This window comes from Thalassophryne amazonica, chromosome 22 (genome assembly GCF_902500255.1).
Source record: "Thalassophryne amazonica chromosome 22, fThaAma1.1, whole genome shotgun sequence".
NCBI classification, from domain to species: Eukaryota; Metazoa; Chordata; class Actinopteri; order Batrachoidiformes; family Batrachoididae; genus Thalassophryne; species Thalassophryne amazonica.
This window is the reverse complement of record NC_047124.1, coordinates 14,699,774-14,719,260: the sequence shown is the minus strand read 5'-3', so window position 1 is coordinate 14,719,260 and position 19,487 is coordinate 14,699,774. Positions and strand designations below refer to the sequence as shown.

General features: G+C 39.4%; 1 protein-coding gene across 3 annotated transcripts in view; it reads right to left on the bottom strand.

The window, feature by feature from the left end:
• Positions 1 to 19,487, bottom strand: part of slc38a4 (solute carrier family 38 member 4) — an 89,645-nt gene that overhangs the window by 37,286 nt on the left and 32,872 nt on the right. For 2 of the 3 annotated variants that reach the window (XM_034163229.1, XM_034163227.1), the window contains exons 2-4: positions 7,264 to 7,500; positions 2,140 to 2,236; positions 1,255 to 1,370 (exon numbers count right to left, since the gene is read on the bottom strand). In XM_034163229.1, coding sequence (XP_034019120.1) covers positions 1,255 to 1,370; positions 2,140 to 2,236; positions 7,264 to 7,385 — 335 coding nt within the window. In that variant the 5' untranslated portion in view covers positions 7,386 to 7,500. Of the gene's footprint in view, positions 1 to 1,254; positions 1,371 to 2,139; positions 2,237 to 7,263; positions 7,501 to 9,853; positions 10,020 to 19,487 lie in introns of those variants that run through there. The other variant, XM_034163228.1, reaches the window with a different exon arrangement.

Below are 19,487 nucleotides of genomic sequence, written 5' to 3'. Positions count from 1 at the left end.
TACCTTATGTGGAGGGTACCATAATTTATACTGGGCATTATTGCATTCAAATACAGTATATCTGCGTATTTAAGAGCCATATTAGAGAAAACACGATTAGCATTAGCATATGTAGCCATCCAGACTACAAATGATACTAAATGTTAAAATTAACCGCAGTTGACGCATAACTCATAAACAGCATATGCGGCCATGAAGATTGTGGTTGATGCTAAAAGTTAGCATTACCTGCATACAGCATATGAGGCCATGCTAGCCTTGATTAGCGGGTGACTACTCAATATTCTGAAGGATCATTGGTCTGAAGGTCAATCACGCTGGGTGTGGTGACGGCGCAACGCCTGACCGAGAAGCCTGCGAGCGGCGGAGGCGCATGTAGGTGGACGCCCGGAGCTTTAGCACTTCCCCACTACCAGGCCAGAAGCTAAGTGAGTACGTGCCATGGAGAAACTTGCAAGTCTCAAGGAAGACTAGAGAATGGAAAGTTGTTGCTGCCGTTTTGAACAGGTCTTTTTTTTGGGCCTTTGAAATACTGAATATTTACCGCTGCATGCTATAGCCTGCTAGCTAACTAGTTGACGGGCCTTCTTTACCTTACCTTACCTTGAGAACAATGGACCTTCGGAATAATGATCCATCCCGATTATCGCTAATGGTTAGTGTCGACCATATTTATCACCAACTGCGGTTAGTGTTTTTGATATTACTGCCCCTCAGTAGCCAAACATACTATGTTATCATGACGGTATCCTGTATATTGTAAATAGCAGCTCACTCCACATCAGGGAATCTAATAATTCCCAGAAATTATTTGTTGCTGAGTATGTACAGTACTTTACAAAAGTTTTAACCACCTTTGTGCTACTATATAAACATTTTTTAATTATTTTGTTTTTCATCAGTATGTCAGTAAGAGCTCATGGGCCCTGTCTTTGATTTGGTCTTTGCAACTCAAATCTTATTGCTCGTACCCATTTTTACACCTAGCTGAACAGCACTGGGGTGTGCCCCTCTGAATTAAAGATGACACTCTGATTGGTTGATATTATGTTCAGACGACAACACAACCATAATCAATGAACTAGATAAATCCAACCCCTTTGTGCCTAGCTGTATCCTCAGTTTTTGTGCCGTCTAAATACCAAAATAGGACTTGAACATGACCCAAAAGCAATTGTGCAACTTCATTCTGAAGAAAAAAAAAAAAAAAAAATCAAGATAGGGCCCTATAAGTTCTGGCGCAGTGATACTCACGTAAAAAGCACAATGCCTGTGTTCGCCATGGCATAGGACAGACCCAGAATGCCGCTACCCATGATAGCATTGCTCAAGTTGAAGACGGACATGCCAAAGGAGGTGTGGCCGGGGTGCTGCTTACAGAGGAGATAAGAGATACACAGGACGAAAGATCTGTAAGCAAGAAAACCAGCTGGTACTTCACATACAGAAACTCAGTCTGCATTGGTATTGCAGTCATGTTCAAGTAATTACGTAACTATGTAGATGTGGATTATGTATTATATTTACTTTGCAACACATCAGCAAAAGTGCAAAGTACTGCAAACCAACATGACAGTTAACCCTCTCTGACCACTCTGACCCACGGGCTGCGAGTTCAAATGCACCCCCACTTTCTGCGACACTATCAGTCAATACATGTTCAGAGCTTTCCCAGAATTTATTTTTGTACTTTTAGTGGAACCAGAGGTCTAACTGAAACAAATGATAAGAATGTGTGTGGTTTTATTAAAGTAGTGCTGCTTCAACACGGTCTGGAAAAAAATTCCAGTTGGGTGAGTTCATATAGGAAAAATTATGCATTTCCAACAAGTACACGGAGAACGTGCATATACTGTATGTATGGACTAAAAGTGCATGTTGTAACATAATAACAATAATAATGATACACACTGTGTGCATTTGGATGGTATGTAAAAAAAAATAGATGTGCTCCAAATGACAAAGTGACCAGAGAATACAATGAATTTTACAAACAAGCAACAAACAATGTCGCGCGCAAGAGACTTGCAAAGCCGTGATACTGTGAGGGTCCAGACAGCGTAAATAACATCTGTTCACGTGACCGTTCTCAAACCTTCTCTACCTATTACATAAGAGTGGAAAATGACATCATCTTACATATTCTTCATGGTATTCGTCGTATTTCTGCTTTTTCAGCATCCCGTTTGCCAGGAAGTTTTGACTTTCTGTGTCATCATTGTCGCCCACAAACTGACTGCAAAAAAAAAACAATCCATTCAGTGCACTGTTAAACCGAACACTCCATTTTAATACAATAATTAAGTTAATGTAACTCAAACTTCGAAAAAAGTTATAGTCACTCATTTCCATTAATTAAACTAACTCAAAAATGAATTGTTGTCATAACAACTCAGCCTATGAGTGCATTTAAGGTTTTGGGGCTTTTAACCCCTTAACGCCTATTGTCGCATATACTGTATGCTACAATATTTGACTCAAATATGCAACATACCAAACTGACCAGTATGCCTGTTGCCGCAAATTTGCAACATACCATTATTATTATTATTATTACAACAACAACATTATAACATAAATTATTACCAAATTTACTACTTATTTTTTGTGCAAAAGTGTAATTAATAATCTCAACATTATTTACCATCTACTTAAAGGCAAAAACACAGACAAAACATTTTTTTATATATAGCTATATAAATTCAGGCGTTAAGGGGTTAAGTGTTGGTGATGTATTTCCAGTGAATTCCATTCACTCATTTTAATTGAGTTTATGTAACGGAGGCCAGCAGGTGTCGCTGTGCAGATGTAGTTAGAGAGTCCGATTTCCATACCGGAGATCGAGAGTTCGCATCCCGAGGGGAGCGAATGGGCGGAGTCATAACAACAACGCAGAGTCAACAAGTAAACCAAAGAATGTGTCAAAAAACTAATCCAAAATGTAATGCAATTTGTTTAGGCAGAAATTTATTTGTCACTTTTTTATTGAAAAACATAAACTAGATTTACATAAGTTTAATTAACTATAAATTGTTAAGTTACTAAAACTTTAACAATTAAATTTTTGAAAGTTAATTGATTTAAGTTGGCAAACTCTGTTGGGAAAGTGTAGGAACACGGACCCACAACAGGGGGCGCAAATGAACGGACAATGGAATAGGTCAAATAACAACACTTTACTGTTGCGAACGTGCACAACAAAAACAACAAATTACAACAATGGACAAAGTTCAATTCACAAAGGTGTCGTGTGGGCAGGCTCGAAGATAGGAGACGCCTCTCCAAAGTAGAACCGGAACCACACGGTTTCCTCCGCCACAGGACCCCGGGAATACTGGAGCCGCCAAGTTCCGAACTCCCAGGTGGCCACTGCCACCGCGTGTCGGACCTGGTACTGCTGGCGAGGAACAAGAACACAATTAAACGTGGGTGCGTTTGCACCCAGCAACCTGCACGGCAGGGAAGCTACCTCCACCTCTCGTTGGAGAAAAAAGTCTGCAATCACTCACAAAAATCACAAAGGTTACTGTCAAGCAGTCAGCTGAGATTATTACCTTCCAGGCAGAACGATATCTCGGCGATGAGGTGGAGATGCCGTCCTGCTGATATACCCCAGTGATAATTGCCGTCAGCTGTCTCAGGTGATGGGTGACAGCTGTTACCGAGGCAGCTCCTGTGGGGCGGCGGCGCCCTCTGGTGCCTGGAGCCCGCACTCCAGGCAGGGCGCCCTCTGGTGGTGGTGGGCCAGCAGTACCTCCTCTTCAGCGGCCCACACAACAAAACTCAAATGGTTTAAGGCAATTGGTTTCCTCAAATGGTTTGAGTTCAACTAACTCATTGAGTTTTACAGTGTGCTACAACATTCTTAAATATTTTACAAAAACGAAATGTGTTTGAAATATACAGAAATAGTGTTAATGATCTGTAACTTCATCACCAAGTATAAAGTTTAGATATGTTGTGATTTATTTTAAATGGTTGTAACTTTGAGCATAATGTCCACATCACAGTTCAAATAAAATTTATTGTTGACAAGAGCAGAGAAAAGTGACTCCCCCTACGTTTGAGATCATGTGCCGTATTTTCTGTAATTTACATATTTAGTTTTTTTAACTAGTTTGGGATGTCCCAATTATCTTTTTATTTGGAGGGGCAAATATCCATCACATACATTTTTACAGACTTAATCACTCAAGGACACAGAAATAGATGTATTCAGAGAGTTCAAATGATTTGTCCATATTGCCCTCCTGTCCTGCAATTTCTAATCCAAAGCGATTTAAAAGACAAAAAAATACAGACGTAACATTTGGTTCAGCGCATTTTTGTACAGTGGAAACAAATAACACCACACTAAAGATATCTAGCCCATGTTCTTTAGGCTAGTATGTGACTGAATAGTTTCTTCTTAAATTTTTGTGGAATATAAGTGTCAAAAATAAATACCTTATATGCCCGTGTTCTTGAAAATACGTCACATTACGTTGTAATGTTTACCACAATATTTTCCGAAACAAGTTGTTGAATTTCACATTAGAGGCTCTATTTTCCAGCGTTCATAAGCCACAGTGCTGCTGTCATTACAGCTTTCCACCTGATGCAGATGAGATTTTTTACACCCGAAGTTCACATCACATAACCAGATTACAAGACCACTTGTGTTCACGTGAGCGTTTACGTAAAAATGAGGTGAGGTCGGCTGCAAAGCTGGTATGATCATGCGCCCACGAGCAAATCCAGTTGATTATGCTCAGTGCATTGAATGTGCAGATTCTCTTTACTTTTACAACAAGCAGGGGAAATGGAGCAACACAAGCAGAGGAAACTGAACAATTCCATAATGCCACCTGTAACACTCATCGCAGTATGTTTTCAGTATTTACAAAGTAAGTATGATCATCCTATTGAGGGCTTAACACCCTCTGTTCCAGTAGTTTTTTTCCTGAATCAAGGCAGGTGCCTGTATTTGACTGGTTCCAAATGGGGCATGTATTCACCTTAATGGGAAAAAAAAATAAATCAAGTGCTATTTTCTGCAACAGCAGTCTATTCCTGTCCCAATCCATCAGGTTCATCCTCTCACCCACTGAATGCCCTAAACAGAAACCAGTAAACTGGGTCTTGATGGACTGTGAAAGATATTTTGGCCGTACAGTGCCTTGCAAAAGTATTCGGTCCCTTGGTATTTCACACATTTGAATTTGTTTATGCCATTTCAAATAGAAAAAGTAAATCAGGCTTCTCAATATAAAAATTTCTAAAATGATCTTCCTTAAACTCAAACTCAAAGCAAATCTCTACAACTTCATATAAACCAATTAAAAATATAAAAGCCAAGATGATGGGTTGCATAAGTAATGGGCCCCTTTCGTACAATACCTGTAAATAATCAGTTTTATTGCCAGTTTTCTTCAGACAAGTCAGGGGATGGATACATGAACTTTTCCAGGTCACTGAATATGTCTTGAACTTTATTTATATCAGTTATGAAGAAATACAAACAACATGGCACTCTATGGTAAATCTGTGTGGAGTAGACAGTTCTCAAAAACTGAGTGACTGTGCAAGAAAGAGAAGAGTGAGGAAAGCCACCAAGACACCCAGAAGAAGTTACAGGTTTCCATGGCTGTTGAGAAATTGTACATAGTGCATGTTTTTCATTTTGTATCCCCAGTTATACAGCTTCATGATGAAGTGGGACAGAGGAGGGTTTTATTAAAAAGAAGACCTGAAAGCTCAGCTACAACTTGTCAGAAGGTACAGCTGAGATGCAAGCCTAGATTTGATGTTTTAGTGGAAGAAAATCCTCCATACTGCCATACTGTTTGCATTTCTTCTTAACTGATGTAAATAAAATCCAAGACATATTCAGTGATTTGGAAATGTTCATGTATCCATCCCCTGACTTGTCTGAAGAAAACTGGCAATAAAACTGATTATTTACAGGTATTATACCAAAGGGGCCCATTACTTATCCAACCCATCACCTTGGCTTTTATATTTTTAATTAATTTATATCAAGTTGTAGAGATTTGCTTTGAGTTTGAGTTTAAGGAAGATAATTTTAGAATTTTTTTTCAATGAGAAGCATGATTCACTTTTTGTATTTGAAATGGCATAAACAAATTAAAATGTGTGAAATACCAAGGGGCTGAGTATTTTCGCAAGGCAGTGTATATTCCCATTAGCAGACATCTCTCAAAGGCCACCCATCCATCCATTTTCTATACCCACTGACTCTAACCAAGGGTCATGGGGGAGCTGGAGCCTATCCCAGCAGGCATGAGGCGAGAGACAGGCTATACCCTGGACAGGACATCAGTCTGTCGCAGGGCCACATATAGACATTAGGGTGCATCAAAAATATGAAGGTTGGAAATGTAACTTTTTCCTATGCTTAATTTTTTACATTGGTATAGGGTATGTCACATGTGAAATATTATGGAAATCAACACATTTAGAGGTCCCACTGAATACAACAAAATATGCTCAAAAGTCCTGAAATCATAATATTGTGTATGTTTGCATTGTGTATATAATATATCACAATTTATAGTATCGAACTGCTACAAAGTTGCCATTTTTAATGAATAAATTGTGATTTCAACTTAAATCATATAAAACAAACCTGATTTAAACACACAATACATCCCATTTTTAGTCCAAGCTTATGTTCTGAAAGTTTTAGAATGTTCACTACAATATTGTTGATTTTTAAGAAAAATGCTTGGCCGTCCAAATTTCCTCAAATATACAAGTGGCTGGTGGGACCTCTAAATATTGAGCAAATGCAATAATATTGGGTTTGGATATGTGAAAAGCTAGTTAAAAAAATTTAGACAGGGTAAAAGTACATTCTACGATAAAAGTTTTTTTCGCATAAGACCGTGATGCACCCTAATAGACATACAAACACATTCACACCCGCACGCACGCACGCCTACGGACAAATTAAAGTTTCTAATCCACCTAACCTGCATGTCTCTGGACGTGGGAGGAAGCCAGAGCACCTGGAGGGAACACACGCAAACACGGGGAGAACATGCAAACTCCACACAGAAAAGCCCCAGGTGGGGAGCGATCCCAAGACCTTCTTGCTGTAAGCCAACAACAATGCTAACCACTAACCACAAGGCCAGTGAACCAGAAACATGAATATCACTAATGTCTCGACAAGATCGATATTTTCACCACATACAGATAAACTTGTCAAACAAGTCATTCTGGAACGATGAGGAACATTTTGGTGAGGCGGTTGCTGACCTGTTCACGGTGCCCTTGTCGGAGTCGGTGGGCTCTGTATAGTGGTCCAAGCTCTCCAAGCTTTCGTCATCAGCTCCTGTGGAGATTCTCCTTAGCTCCATGCGGTCCACAATTCCCGGCATCGTGGTACAAAGCAAGATTATAGTTCAGGAGTTGAGATCAGACTTTACACTTGGCGCGACAGCAATTGCTTCTTTCGTGAACACCTCCCAGAACCGGTTACCTTTACAGAAAGACCTAAAACATACAGAAATAACAATAAGTTGATATGAACAAGACAGCTGTGGATGATATCTAATTAATGAGTCCAGGTAAAAGCGTGCACAATTTAATTTATCTTGCAGGCTCCAAAACAGGAAGACGCTCTGGTTTATTGAATGATGATGAACAATCACACCTTAAAATTACATAAACTTGACTCGTCACCAAAAAACTGACTTAAAACTGATTGCCAGCCTTGTTTTTGTCTCCTCTCATCACCTTCTGTGGAACCTACAGGCTTTGGTGAGGTCCTTCACCCTGTTTATGTCATTTCCTAGAATTAAGACAACGTAATTTTACAATGAATGACACAACATTGGACCATTGCAAACATCTTAAAATGCATTGATCAGGTGTCCAATACACAAATAACGAAAAACAAAAACAAGAAAGACAACAACATTTATTTGTTTCCAGCATTTTCCAAATTGCAATTCAAAGTTAAAATTAATTCATTCTTTTTCGATGAAAATGGTCTAGTTTAGGCGCAAAAACTACACTGTTTCTTTTAGCAGTTAAAACGATATGTTATGTGTCACATTTTGATCCAATCTTTTTACCCAGTCTTATGGCTAGCATCGTTTTTTTAATAATTTTAAGCTCTTTTTCTCTTTACTGTGTTTTATTCTGAACTTTTAAATGTGTTTTCGATGTTTTAATTTTATTTTACTTTGGTTTTTGTTTATATAATTTTACATTGTTTTTGAGCTGTTTTTACGTGAGGCACCTTGAAGTGACGTTGCGATTTGGCGGGATATAAACTGAATAAATTGAATTGAATTGTGGAATAGCTGAGCAATTATATGAACAATAAAATCTGTTCCACCATCCTTCATAGTTGTTCTCTACTCAGGGGTGCTTGACCAGAATCATGACATTATATAGTTCCTTTTTGATATTAAAACTTCATTAATTCTTTCAGACACTAAAAGTACATTGTTCTATTTACGAGCTACAAACTACATCTTTTTTTCTTCTTTTCTTGGGGGGAAGTGATCTACAATTTACAAGAAATCTGTGTTTTACATTGGTGGATGGGCTAGTAAGTCCCTTCGGCTGCTCCCTTGTTTGCACTCGGGGTCGCCACAGCAAATCCAAGGTGGATCTGCATGTTGAATTGGCACAGGTTTTACACCGGATGCCCTTCCTGATGCAACTCCACTTTACATGGAGAAAGGTGGCAGGGGTGGGATTTGAACCCGGAGCCTTCTGAACTGAAACCAAGTGCATTAACCACTTGGCCACCACCCCTACTACCTATTACATTGGTGGATGGGATGACCAGTCATAATAGGTGACTACGACTGGCTAACATCTGACTAGTCGACTATTTGTTTTTGTTAGTCGACTAGTCAAAACCACTTATTAAGTTTAGTTAATCTTTAAAAGAACAGACCTGCTGTAGCTGGCACCACTCTCTTCACTCACTATAGAAAATGTGTGGACCTTGGCAGGTGACGTAGTCAGCTCAATCGGAGTTGTCTATGCCTAGTAAATGAATGCAGGTATTGCCTTTGTCCTAATGCTGTTTTTTTTTTATTTGTGATTTTCTTCTTATATTTGTTAAAATGTCATATTTGAGTTTCACCATGAAGATTTGAAATTGGCTTAATTAATTTATTGTCAAATATAATCGCCGACTAGTTGATGACACATAGTACCCGACCAGCCGTTGTCCCAACGCTATTTTCTATACAATCAGTTTATTAATGAGAGATCATTGGTACTGAGTGATGGCAGTACACCTATAAGGCTGGTAAGCTGATATTCAAAATTTAAAGAAATAACAATTCAATTTGATTTTTTTTTCTCTACTGGAATAAGAATGTAGGGACACTTCAAACTTTGTTTCTTCTTGACACATCGATGAAGAATACTTTTGCACAACAACTTTTGGGTTAAAACCAAACCATTCTTTGTTGAATCGACAATAAGCACGAATATTTCTTCCAGTTTCCAGACTTTTTTGCATAGCAACACCAACATAAAAGCACTCCACATCTGGTTTTAAAGACAAACATATCCAAAGTGAAGTGTGTCTAGTGGCTCTCTGCATCAGAACACAAGCAGTCAAACATTCTCCACCCAAACACACTCTTGCATCAGCCAACTCTGACAGTGAGTCCACTGACTTATGGTGATAAACTTTCCTCAAACACACCCATCTGCAGCTGCAGGAATGCAGATCAACAAAAGGCTCCTTTTTTTTTCTCCTCTGCAATACTTCAGATTTTCCCAAACACACTTTTTTGGCTTTTTAAAGAGTGCACATCCTATTTATTTAAAAATAGTATGAACTGATGCTGCAAAGTAAAGTAACAGTACTTACTGATTCACAGCTTCCCAGACGAGGATTCTTTTATTATTTGTTTGTTTGCTTCAATAAGTGAATTAATTTGAAGCAGACAGGAGGCTGGATGGAAGAGGAGCTGCAGTAAAAGTTCAGGTAAAAGTGGGCTTTTAAAAAGGAGGAGGGAGGGTCTCGCTCCACCAATGATGATGACACACACCCATCAGTTAGGCCCCTCCCCATCTGCCAATCATACACGCGCACATAGACACACAACCCGCCTGTGTGAGCACAAACTGAGGCACACGCTGGAAAGGTCAGCAAAAAGTGCTAGGAAGATTTGAAAGAATTGTTTTGCTCCAAAAAAGAAAAAAAAAAGTGAAAATGACTTGTATTAATGTGCCAAAGAGAGATTAGGGGAATGAAGAAAGAGAGGAGAATTATGAAGAGGAAACATGGATCTAAACGTAGAACACCATCTGGACATTTGGAACCGTCAGAACGCCACTGACGTTTTAAATACTCGCGACACGTCCCCAAAATGTGGCCATGTGACACATCATGTGACCCTTTTTATACCCTCAAATTACACAACAGACAAAACCGCCTGTGCTGACGGGAGGCCGAGGTCGCAGGGTTGACTGACCGAACACGTACACAACCATGCGTCGTCCACGATTGATACGCGGGAGTCCACTCTCTCTCTCTCTCTCTCTCTCACACACACACACACACACACACACACACACACACACACACACACACACACACACACACACACACACACACACACACACACACACACACACACACAATGTCCATGGACGCCGTGGACGTAGTGTCAGTGGATGAGGGTAGGCAGTGCCGCCAGCCACCCAATCAGAGAACAGGTCGGGGTGCGTCTCTGTGCCCAAGGCCATGTTCTGTCTCACAGATTCAGTTTTTATCTCTGGGTACTTGTAATGCCATCTAAAAGAAAACACGTGCAGCAGCAGCATGTGTGACTGCAGAGCCATCCGCTTGTCCACCTTATTCCCCAGATTAGTTAATGACATTAAAACTAATTCAGTAGACTGAGCACGAGCAGTCAATGAGCTGATCCCAAGTTCCAAGTTCACTCAGGGTAAGTGAGGCAGCCGTTTTCCCAACTTTTTTTTTCAAGTAAATTCAACATGTTAGAATTATACAGCAGGACTGCAGCTAATATTTTCATTGTTGATAAAGAATACGTGAATATTCCTTTACAATTAATCACTTTTTATATATCATTTTCAAAAAATGCAATTTGCTTTTCCAAAATTGAAGTTGTGTTACATGAATTACATCTCAATTTCCACAATGTTAACCACAAAGAAATTATTTTATTAGTTTTTTTCCCATCATGCATGGTTGCATGATGCATGGTTGCATCTTCAGAGACGATGCCACATTTCTGTGCTACTAGTTGTCAATTGTGAACTTTAAGGCGTTATCCGTTAGATAGCTAATAAGCTAGTAAGAGCTAATATTAGGCAACTTGACAGTGTTTTCAACTACAAAAGCTAAATCTGCTTTGCTAGTACAGGTACACACTACAGGTCAGGTCAGAGACGATACAGTGATCTTGAATTCATCGCAATATGGCATCTTAGCCATAGCACTGTCATCACCCAGGATTAAGCAAGTGGAAAAATGCCAAAGAGATGTCCACGTATCACCTGGCTACAGATGATATGGCTAATTTGGGTGGTCTGAATGGACTGGTGGTCTGCCTTGGTCCTAACTGGTGAGCACCCAGGTAGACCACCCGAGGAAATGTTCCTTTGTAGGTAGCACATTTCGATTAGTTCAATTAATGAATTGCACTTAATCGAAACTTGCAACCTTTCAACAGCATATAATGTTGACATTTGCAATATATTAATTCAATTCACTTTATTTATATATTAATTAATTAATGCATATATTATATATATTTATTTATAAGGTCTTCTGTTAGAAAAGGGTGGATTGTCCCCTCTGGGTCAGAGGAGACTTACTGCCTCAAGTGGAAGCATTAAGTATCTCAGGGTCTTGTTCTCGAGTGGGGGTAAGTTGGAGCATGAGATTGAAAGATGGATTGGGACACGTCTAATATTTTACGGATGCTGTCCTGGACCGTGGTGAAGAAGGAACAGTGCCAGAAAGCAAGACACCCAAGTTACCTGTCGATTTAGACTCCTATCCTCACCTATGGTCATGAACTTTGGGTAATGACCAAAAAAGAATAAGGTGGCAGATACAAGTGGCGAAAATGAGATTCCCCATCGGGAATTTGGGCTTCACTCCTGGACAGGGTAAGAAGACGACTATCCAGGAGGGACTCAGAGCAGAGCCGCTGCTTCTTGCATCAAAAGGAGCAAGTGAGGTGGTTCAGGGGTGAGGATGCCCCCTGGTTGTCTCCAGGGGTATTCCAAGCACGTCTAATTGGGGGGAGGCTTCTGGGGAAGACCCAGGACACGCTCCATTTCCCAGCTGATTTGGGACCACCTCTGGATCCCCAGGAGGAGTTACAGGACTTGGCCAATGATAGGGAAGCGTGGGATGAACTGTTTGGTCTGCTGCCACCGTGACCCAAACCCAGATAAGTGGTAGAAAATCAATGAGTGAATGAATTATTCATGTAATGCTAAATAATAACACAAGTCCCCCCAAGGTGCTTCACAAAGGTAAAGTCTAACCTTACCCATCCCCCTGAGCAAGCACAATGGCAACAAGGGTTTGGTTGTGTTACTATTACAATTAAAAGCCTCAAATTTTTCATCGCTCTCTCACTGAAACGTCTGAAACATCTGCTTTGCTTACCATTTTTACAATACAGAATCGTGTTTGCACAACTCAATGAAATGAAGGATTTAGTCAAATCCACCCTTACAGAAGGACAATTTCTCCACAGAATTTTGCTGACTATGTTGGTTTCATTTTAAGATATCTATCACACAAACAGGAAAAACAGGAAGACAGGTCCAAACACTGGGGGAGGGTTCAAGTTACAAGAATCTAAAATCAAGGGAAAACCCCCTGTATGAATATCTGGCAACTTTTTTCTGCACTAAACTAAGTTTTCTGCATCACTTCTGTCATCTAAGTCTTTTACCAACTGAAATTTTTGCACACCTCAAAAACAATGCTTTATGATGTCACAAAAAAAACATTCAATTGGGGGGTGGGGGGGGTGGGGGTGGTACAGGTTGGATGTTATTGCGGAAGAGTCCAAACTTCCCATTTCACCTTCTAGTTTATTTAAGATACTAATACAAAAAGCACACAAAACACAGACGTTCCCTGGCATCCAGTACAAATTTTGTGGAGTCTTGAGTGCAGCATCTGACTGACGCTCATGCTAGCATGCTAAATACAGGGTACTGCGCCAGAAGCAGAAGCAGTAAATGTGGTCAGAGAAATTTGAGCCTTCGTGGACAGCACTTTGATGGCGACACTAGTTGGGACCGATGAAGGGATTAGCATGAAAAACAGAAAAGACAACGTCCAGTATGTAGGTCATATAAAAAGAACACAAACTGATCCTGCCCGACTCTTTTGGTTCTGAAAGTTTAACTTGTTTTTGCAGTATTAGGTGCTGAAATCCAGGATTGTGCAACACAATTAGGAAGGAACGAGGTGACATTCAAAATCAAAGTCAAACATGAGATTACATTCAAATTGGATTGAACCAATTGGTTTGCGCGATATCTCAAGAACTATTTGACCAATTTCATTCATATTTAGCATAAGGGTGTACTTGGGTCATCCCCTGACACCAGTTGATTACGGTGACCTTAAGGTCAATTTTAAGGTCACAGTGAAATATTCAAGATATTGTTACTGTCACCATTTTAGCGCGATATCTCAAGAACCAGTTGACCAATTTCATTCATATTTAGCATAAGAGTGTACTTAGATGATCTCCCAGACACCAGTCAATTCCAGTGACCTTAGGGTCATCTCAAGGTCACAGCGAGATATTCAAGATATTTTCACACCTAAAATCAGCAAAAAGCAAAACAGTTCAACCCAATGACTTCAACTGTTCAAACCAGTCTGAAAAGTTGAAAATCTTTGGGTTTAACTGATTTGCTAATTTGATTCTCTTCTGCATCTTTAGGGTGAAAATCTTTAATGGAAAGAAGAACTCAAATTCCCATTTATCACTAACTCTTCACCATGATGGGTGTCTCTGTAGCTGCAGGGGCATTCCTTAAATTCTACGAGGTTTTCCTTGAGATTTGTGAGGAAGTGCACATACGTTGGCACAGACAACGCCTGTGACTACCCAGTCGTCTCATCCCCAAAACAATCCGTGGAACACTAAACAGACCAAGTCCACTTCACGAGACGGGGGTCACTAACGTCAGAACAGAGCAGATAAAAGTGACAAAACTTCCTCTCTGAGGTCATAGATCATTCATTGGAGACACAAAAACAGATAATCTACGTCAGGATTTCCCAAGTCAGTCATCATGCAGCAAAGAGATGAGACAACCACAGAAAATCTAGGCCAGAGTCTCTCATGTGTCTTCTGGCAAACTGTGGCTGAAATTTCACATCTTATTATGTGAAGAAAATCCATCATGAAACTGTGTAAACGGAGATACAACAGGCAAAAATAGCACTGTGTCCAGCTTATCCAATGACATCCATAAAAGCTTAGAACTCCCGTTAGAGTTGTCACTGTGACTTGGTGGCTTCCCTCAGTAGTTTCCACTCAGTTTTTGAGAACTGCCTACTTGCAGACAGATTTTCTGTACAGTACAATAGACTGTGCATTTCGTTAATGATCGTTGTGACTGAGCTCCAAGTCATATTCAATGACTTGGAAATGCTGCTTTCTTAATTGATTTCTTTTACAATACCTGTTATATCTCAGAGATAACAGGGTAATACCATACTAGTAAGTCCCTTCGGCTGCTCCCGTTGTTTGCACTTGGGGTCGCCACAGCAAATCCAAGGTGGATCTGCATGTTGAATTGGCACAAGTTTTACGTCGGATGCCCTTCCTGACGCAACTCCACATTACATGGAGAAATGTGGCAGGGGTGGGATTTGAACCCGGAACCTTCTGAACTGAAACCAAGCGCATTAACCACTTGGCCACCACCCCTACCACCTATTACATTGGTGGATGGGATGACCAGTCATAATAGGTGACTACGACTAGCTAACATCTGACTAGTCGACTATTTTTTTTGTTGTAGTCGACAACAGGGTATACCATGCTAACAAGGGGAAAACATTGTCTTCTGCTACTGTGAGTTGCACTTCTTCCAATGTGGCAATGTAGTCTGTACAAATGAACAGCCACACACCTGTCTCGGCAACATCAGTTGAGATGTTGCAGCAACACGGAAATAAAACCTGGAACATAAGGTTAACAACCTACAACAATCCCTTTGATGATCAAGCCTAGCATATTGAATTGGCATATAGGCAACGTCACTGGCATACATTTTCTAGAATTGCTCATTTGAAATCATTTGGAATATTTCTTCATGCCACTGGGCCCAGTTCTTTCAGATACACCACTGAAATCAACTTCCTTATAGTAAACCTTCCTGGGATAGACAACAGAACAACTGTTGTTTTTTTGTTTTGTTTTTTTACCTAAAGCAATATTTTATGTTTAAGTGTGGTGAAAAAGGTGGATTAAACTACTGTAAAATGTTTATGGGTGATGCTTTCAAGGATGGCCAGACATTAAGGGTTTTGGCCAACTAACCTGGGCAAGTGCCATATTTTACAGATTAAATTGCATTTATTTACTCAATGTAATTAAACATTTTAAAAGTCCTCTCCATTTTTAAAATGTAATAGGTAGCCTTACTTTTGCCTAGCTGTCCTCCTCATTGCTGTTGTGGATGTCCCACAAGATGCAAAACAAGTGGAATGCAGAGTAGTATGAAGATTATATTCCTTCTTTATTCAAGAACGTGGTCTTTCAGTTTGAGAGCATGATTTAATCATTTTACAAGTGAAACAAGAAAATTTCAAAACCAACTGACCTATACTTGTAGTCAGGAAAATATAGTAAATAGCTACTCACGTTAGCTGGCCCTTCTTCCATATTTAACAGTCACTCTTCTCAATAGGGGTATAAAAAACAAAAAACTCTGACCTCTCTCAGTGAACACACGGCGCAAATGTCTATTCATAGAAGCCAGATTCAATCAGGACACTGCATTTTGCACAAATGCCTTATGCCAGTTGCTACTTACTCAGACCTTTTAGAGTTTCCATATTTGCATGCTATAAACAATAAACTTAAAATTTCTGGCAACTTCTGGACTTTTTCACAACTTCTGTTAAAAACATTGCTGCTGATCATCCTGTATGCATCTACTGTTCATGTTACTGCATCATGCGGATGCTCGAAATTGCTAAGTAAGTGCAGAATGCACAAGTCAATCATCACGTGCATGAGAGTACATAGTTAAAAGCAAGTGTATTTCTGCCCTCAGGTCACTGGTTAGTGTCTACGTCTCTTAACCATGGAGGAAACAGGAAACATCAGCACCATGCCCAAGAAAAAATAACACAATTTATCTGCAGGTCTTCCCACAAATGTTTTGGTGGGTGGTCATTTTTGCTTCATAACCAGAAATATTTTGCCTGGTAAACCTACTTCAGGGCAGCTCTCTTTTGGCAGACTATTCTGGCTTACTGTACACAATGTCGTGTATCTTGATGAACCTGATCATCTTATCAGTTACTATTGATCTGCTGGCTCACATGTCCTGATGACGTATGCTTTGGTGGATTGGGCCTTGACCGCTTCAGAAAACAAGATGAAATGGTCGATAAGAAAAGACCAATGGCCACATTATGATGAGAAGCACAGAAACATAATTTAATTTCTGTTTCTGTTGTACAACAACACAAAGAAAACCAGTTTTCTAGTATCTTTCACCAAGCATACACCACTACGTAAATTACTTTCCAATGTTGTTCAAGAGGATGCAACTCCTTTTTATGTCCAAACTGTAATTTTCTGAAATCTATGACAAAGACAGTAACATCAAATATAATGTAGCAGCCAGTCTCACAACATGATACCATCACAAAACTTTCAAATTTTTTGTGACACCATCACGAACATCAACTCCATTTAATGATGGTATAATGAACTAATAGATTAAATCACTTTTCATGGCACCATCACAAACTTGAATATAGAATAGTACAACATGCATGTTTACTGGCTTCCACTTGTTTGCACTGTGCTGAACACGAGCTAACTAAAACAAAACACGAGTTCATTCGCTGAGCACAAATGGTCCAATATGGAGGAAAAATCTACCTTTTTGACCTATGATTCCTGCCAACATGACATGCTCCCATTAAAGAATGTAATTCCTTTGCCATGTTTTGATCAATGTCGAGATTAAATGTTAGTTTGCTTTTAGCAAATGTGTGGCAAATGCTCTTCACACTCCCTTGAACACTGCCATCTACTGGCCAGTAGATGGCAGCGTTCATGGCAGCTAAAAGTGATGAATCACTTTGCAAACAGAATTTTCAGTTTTCAAATTGCCTTTTTTTTATCACAAATGAAAAAAAACCCAACATATTTGCAAATACAGATTTATTTGTAAAACCCACCATACGTTTCAGTATATGGTTATACCGACCAACCAACCACTGACGTCAGGAAACTAAGTCCATAATGCATTGCTACATGTGTATCTAAATGCTAAAACCTTCAAATTAGTGCATTACTTTAAAACTAAAAAACATAGCTGATATTTCACTTTGTGAAACGGCAGACGTGACATTAATTTCAATGACTTGTCCGGAATTAGTTCATTTAAATATAACATAAGTCAAAACTGCCTGCTTGTGCATGACTCCTGTGATATGCCAGCAGGTCTGTATGGTGTAAAGATAAATTATCTCCCCCCCTCCCCCTTTCCTTCTGGTAGCCAGCTCTTTTTTGCTTGCAAAGGATAGAGTGTTACCATTCATGGATATCTGTCTACTACAAACATGGAACAGGTAAGCACTTAAAATCTTTGAGTTCAGACTTTACAAATGTTTTTAACTGTTAATCACAATCTCTACTGGTAGAGATTGTGATTCTACCAGATAACATTTTCTACCTTGACATATTATGACACACAGAGAATTGAATTAAAGCTGAAAATGTACACTGTAATCACATCTTGACTGTTTCATTTCCAATCCATTGTGGTGGTATACAGACAAAAAATTACAAAAGTGTGAGACTGTCCAAAAACTTATGAACCTGACAGTATAACTCTCAACACCATGTGCTTAATTTCCTGCACAGGTCAATTAAGATTATTGCATTTAAAAAGAACAACAACAACAATCAGAGTATAGGGTTGCCCCTGTGTGAAGAAGGGAACTCCTGCATTTTTTATTTATGTAACCCTGCAGATAAAAATAGGCTGTCCTTTACCGCGTATATGCTCTGACACCTCCTCACATTTCAACTCAATTGCACTGACAGACTAAAACATCTCTCTCTTTGTGGGACGTCCCACAGATTGCACTTGTGCCATCTACTGCCTTGAAGCAGACTTTGCGTCTGGCTCTCAGATTATTTGTTCTCTGCTCTCAGAGTGTACATCAGGCCACGTGTCCCTCCACTAACCCGTTTCAACCGCATGCGTCATTCAGACCGCCAGCCAATCAGAGCTGGAGTGTTGGCTGACAGGCGCGCAAACCTATGCAGGGAATTTCCTCTACAAGTCACAGAGGAGTCTTTACAATTACGAGTGGCCTTTAATATTTAAAGGCAAACGCGTGTAATGTTAAACTTGAAGGGTTAATAATGTAGTTTTAACAGATTATTAATTAATCTTTAATCATATTCATATATAACTTTGTACTCTGCTAAGGATGGTATCTGATCATCTGTGGATGCTTGTTTTTTGTTATTTGGGCAACTGCGTTCACCAAATGATCTTGTGCATGTGTCGAGATGGTATCCTGTTTTTAAGCCTTAAATTTTGGGTTTATATTGTTTGATTTTTGTTTTAAGCGTTTAAAGGTTCGTTGTTGGCTAACTGTGGCAAAAAATCATCTTGAACATTGCAGGAGCAAGGCAAGCAACCTGAGACTACGTGAAATGAAGTACAGTTCCTTGACTGGCCACTTGAGGCTGGCTCCAAAACGAGCACTTTCCCATAGATCTCCACGTTAAAATGTCCAACTTTAACGCAGACATAAACATGCTTACCAATCTGGTCTCTATAGATTGTTTCCTCCTCCATGACAACTGTACAGGGGGTGAATTCTTTCTAACCTCTTAGTTTAAGAAATTTTAATTCATAAAGTTCTCCAAATTTGGGGGCTATAGTTACTACGAGTTCAAACAATTACTCAATTAATCAGCCAATCAACAGAAAAATAATAATTATTTATTTCAACATCAATAACTGCTGGTCATTTACCAAAATACAGTATATGGACAAATTTTGAGTGTTGCAAGCTTTTCAAATCAGAATTTTCTCATTTGTAAAGTTGTTTTTAAAGTAAGTATTACCTGTTTTTTATCCCATTTTAAATAACTGTAAACTAGATATAAAAAATAAGGTTTCTTTAAAAAAAAAAAAGGGCTTCTGTCTGGCTAATAAGATGAAATGTGGTTTTAACCTCTGCAAATCATAACAGACTGGTTAACATGATATAAAAC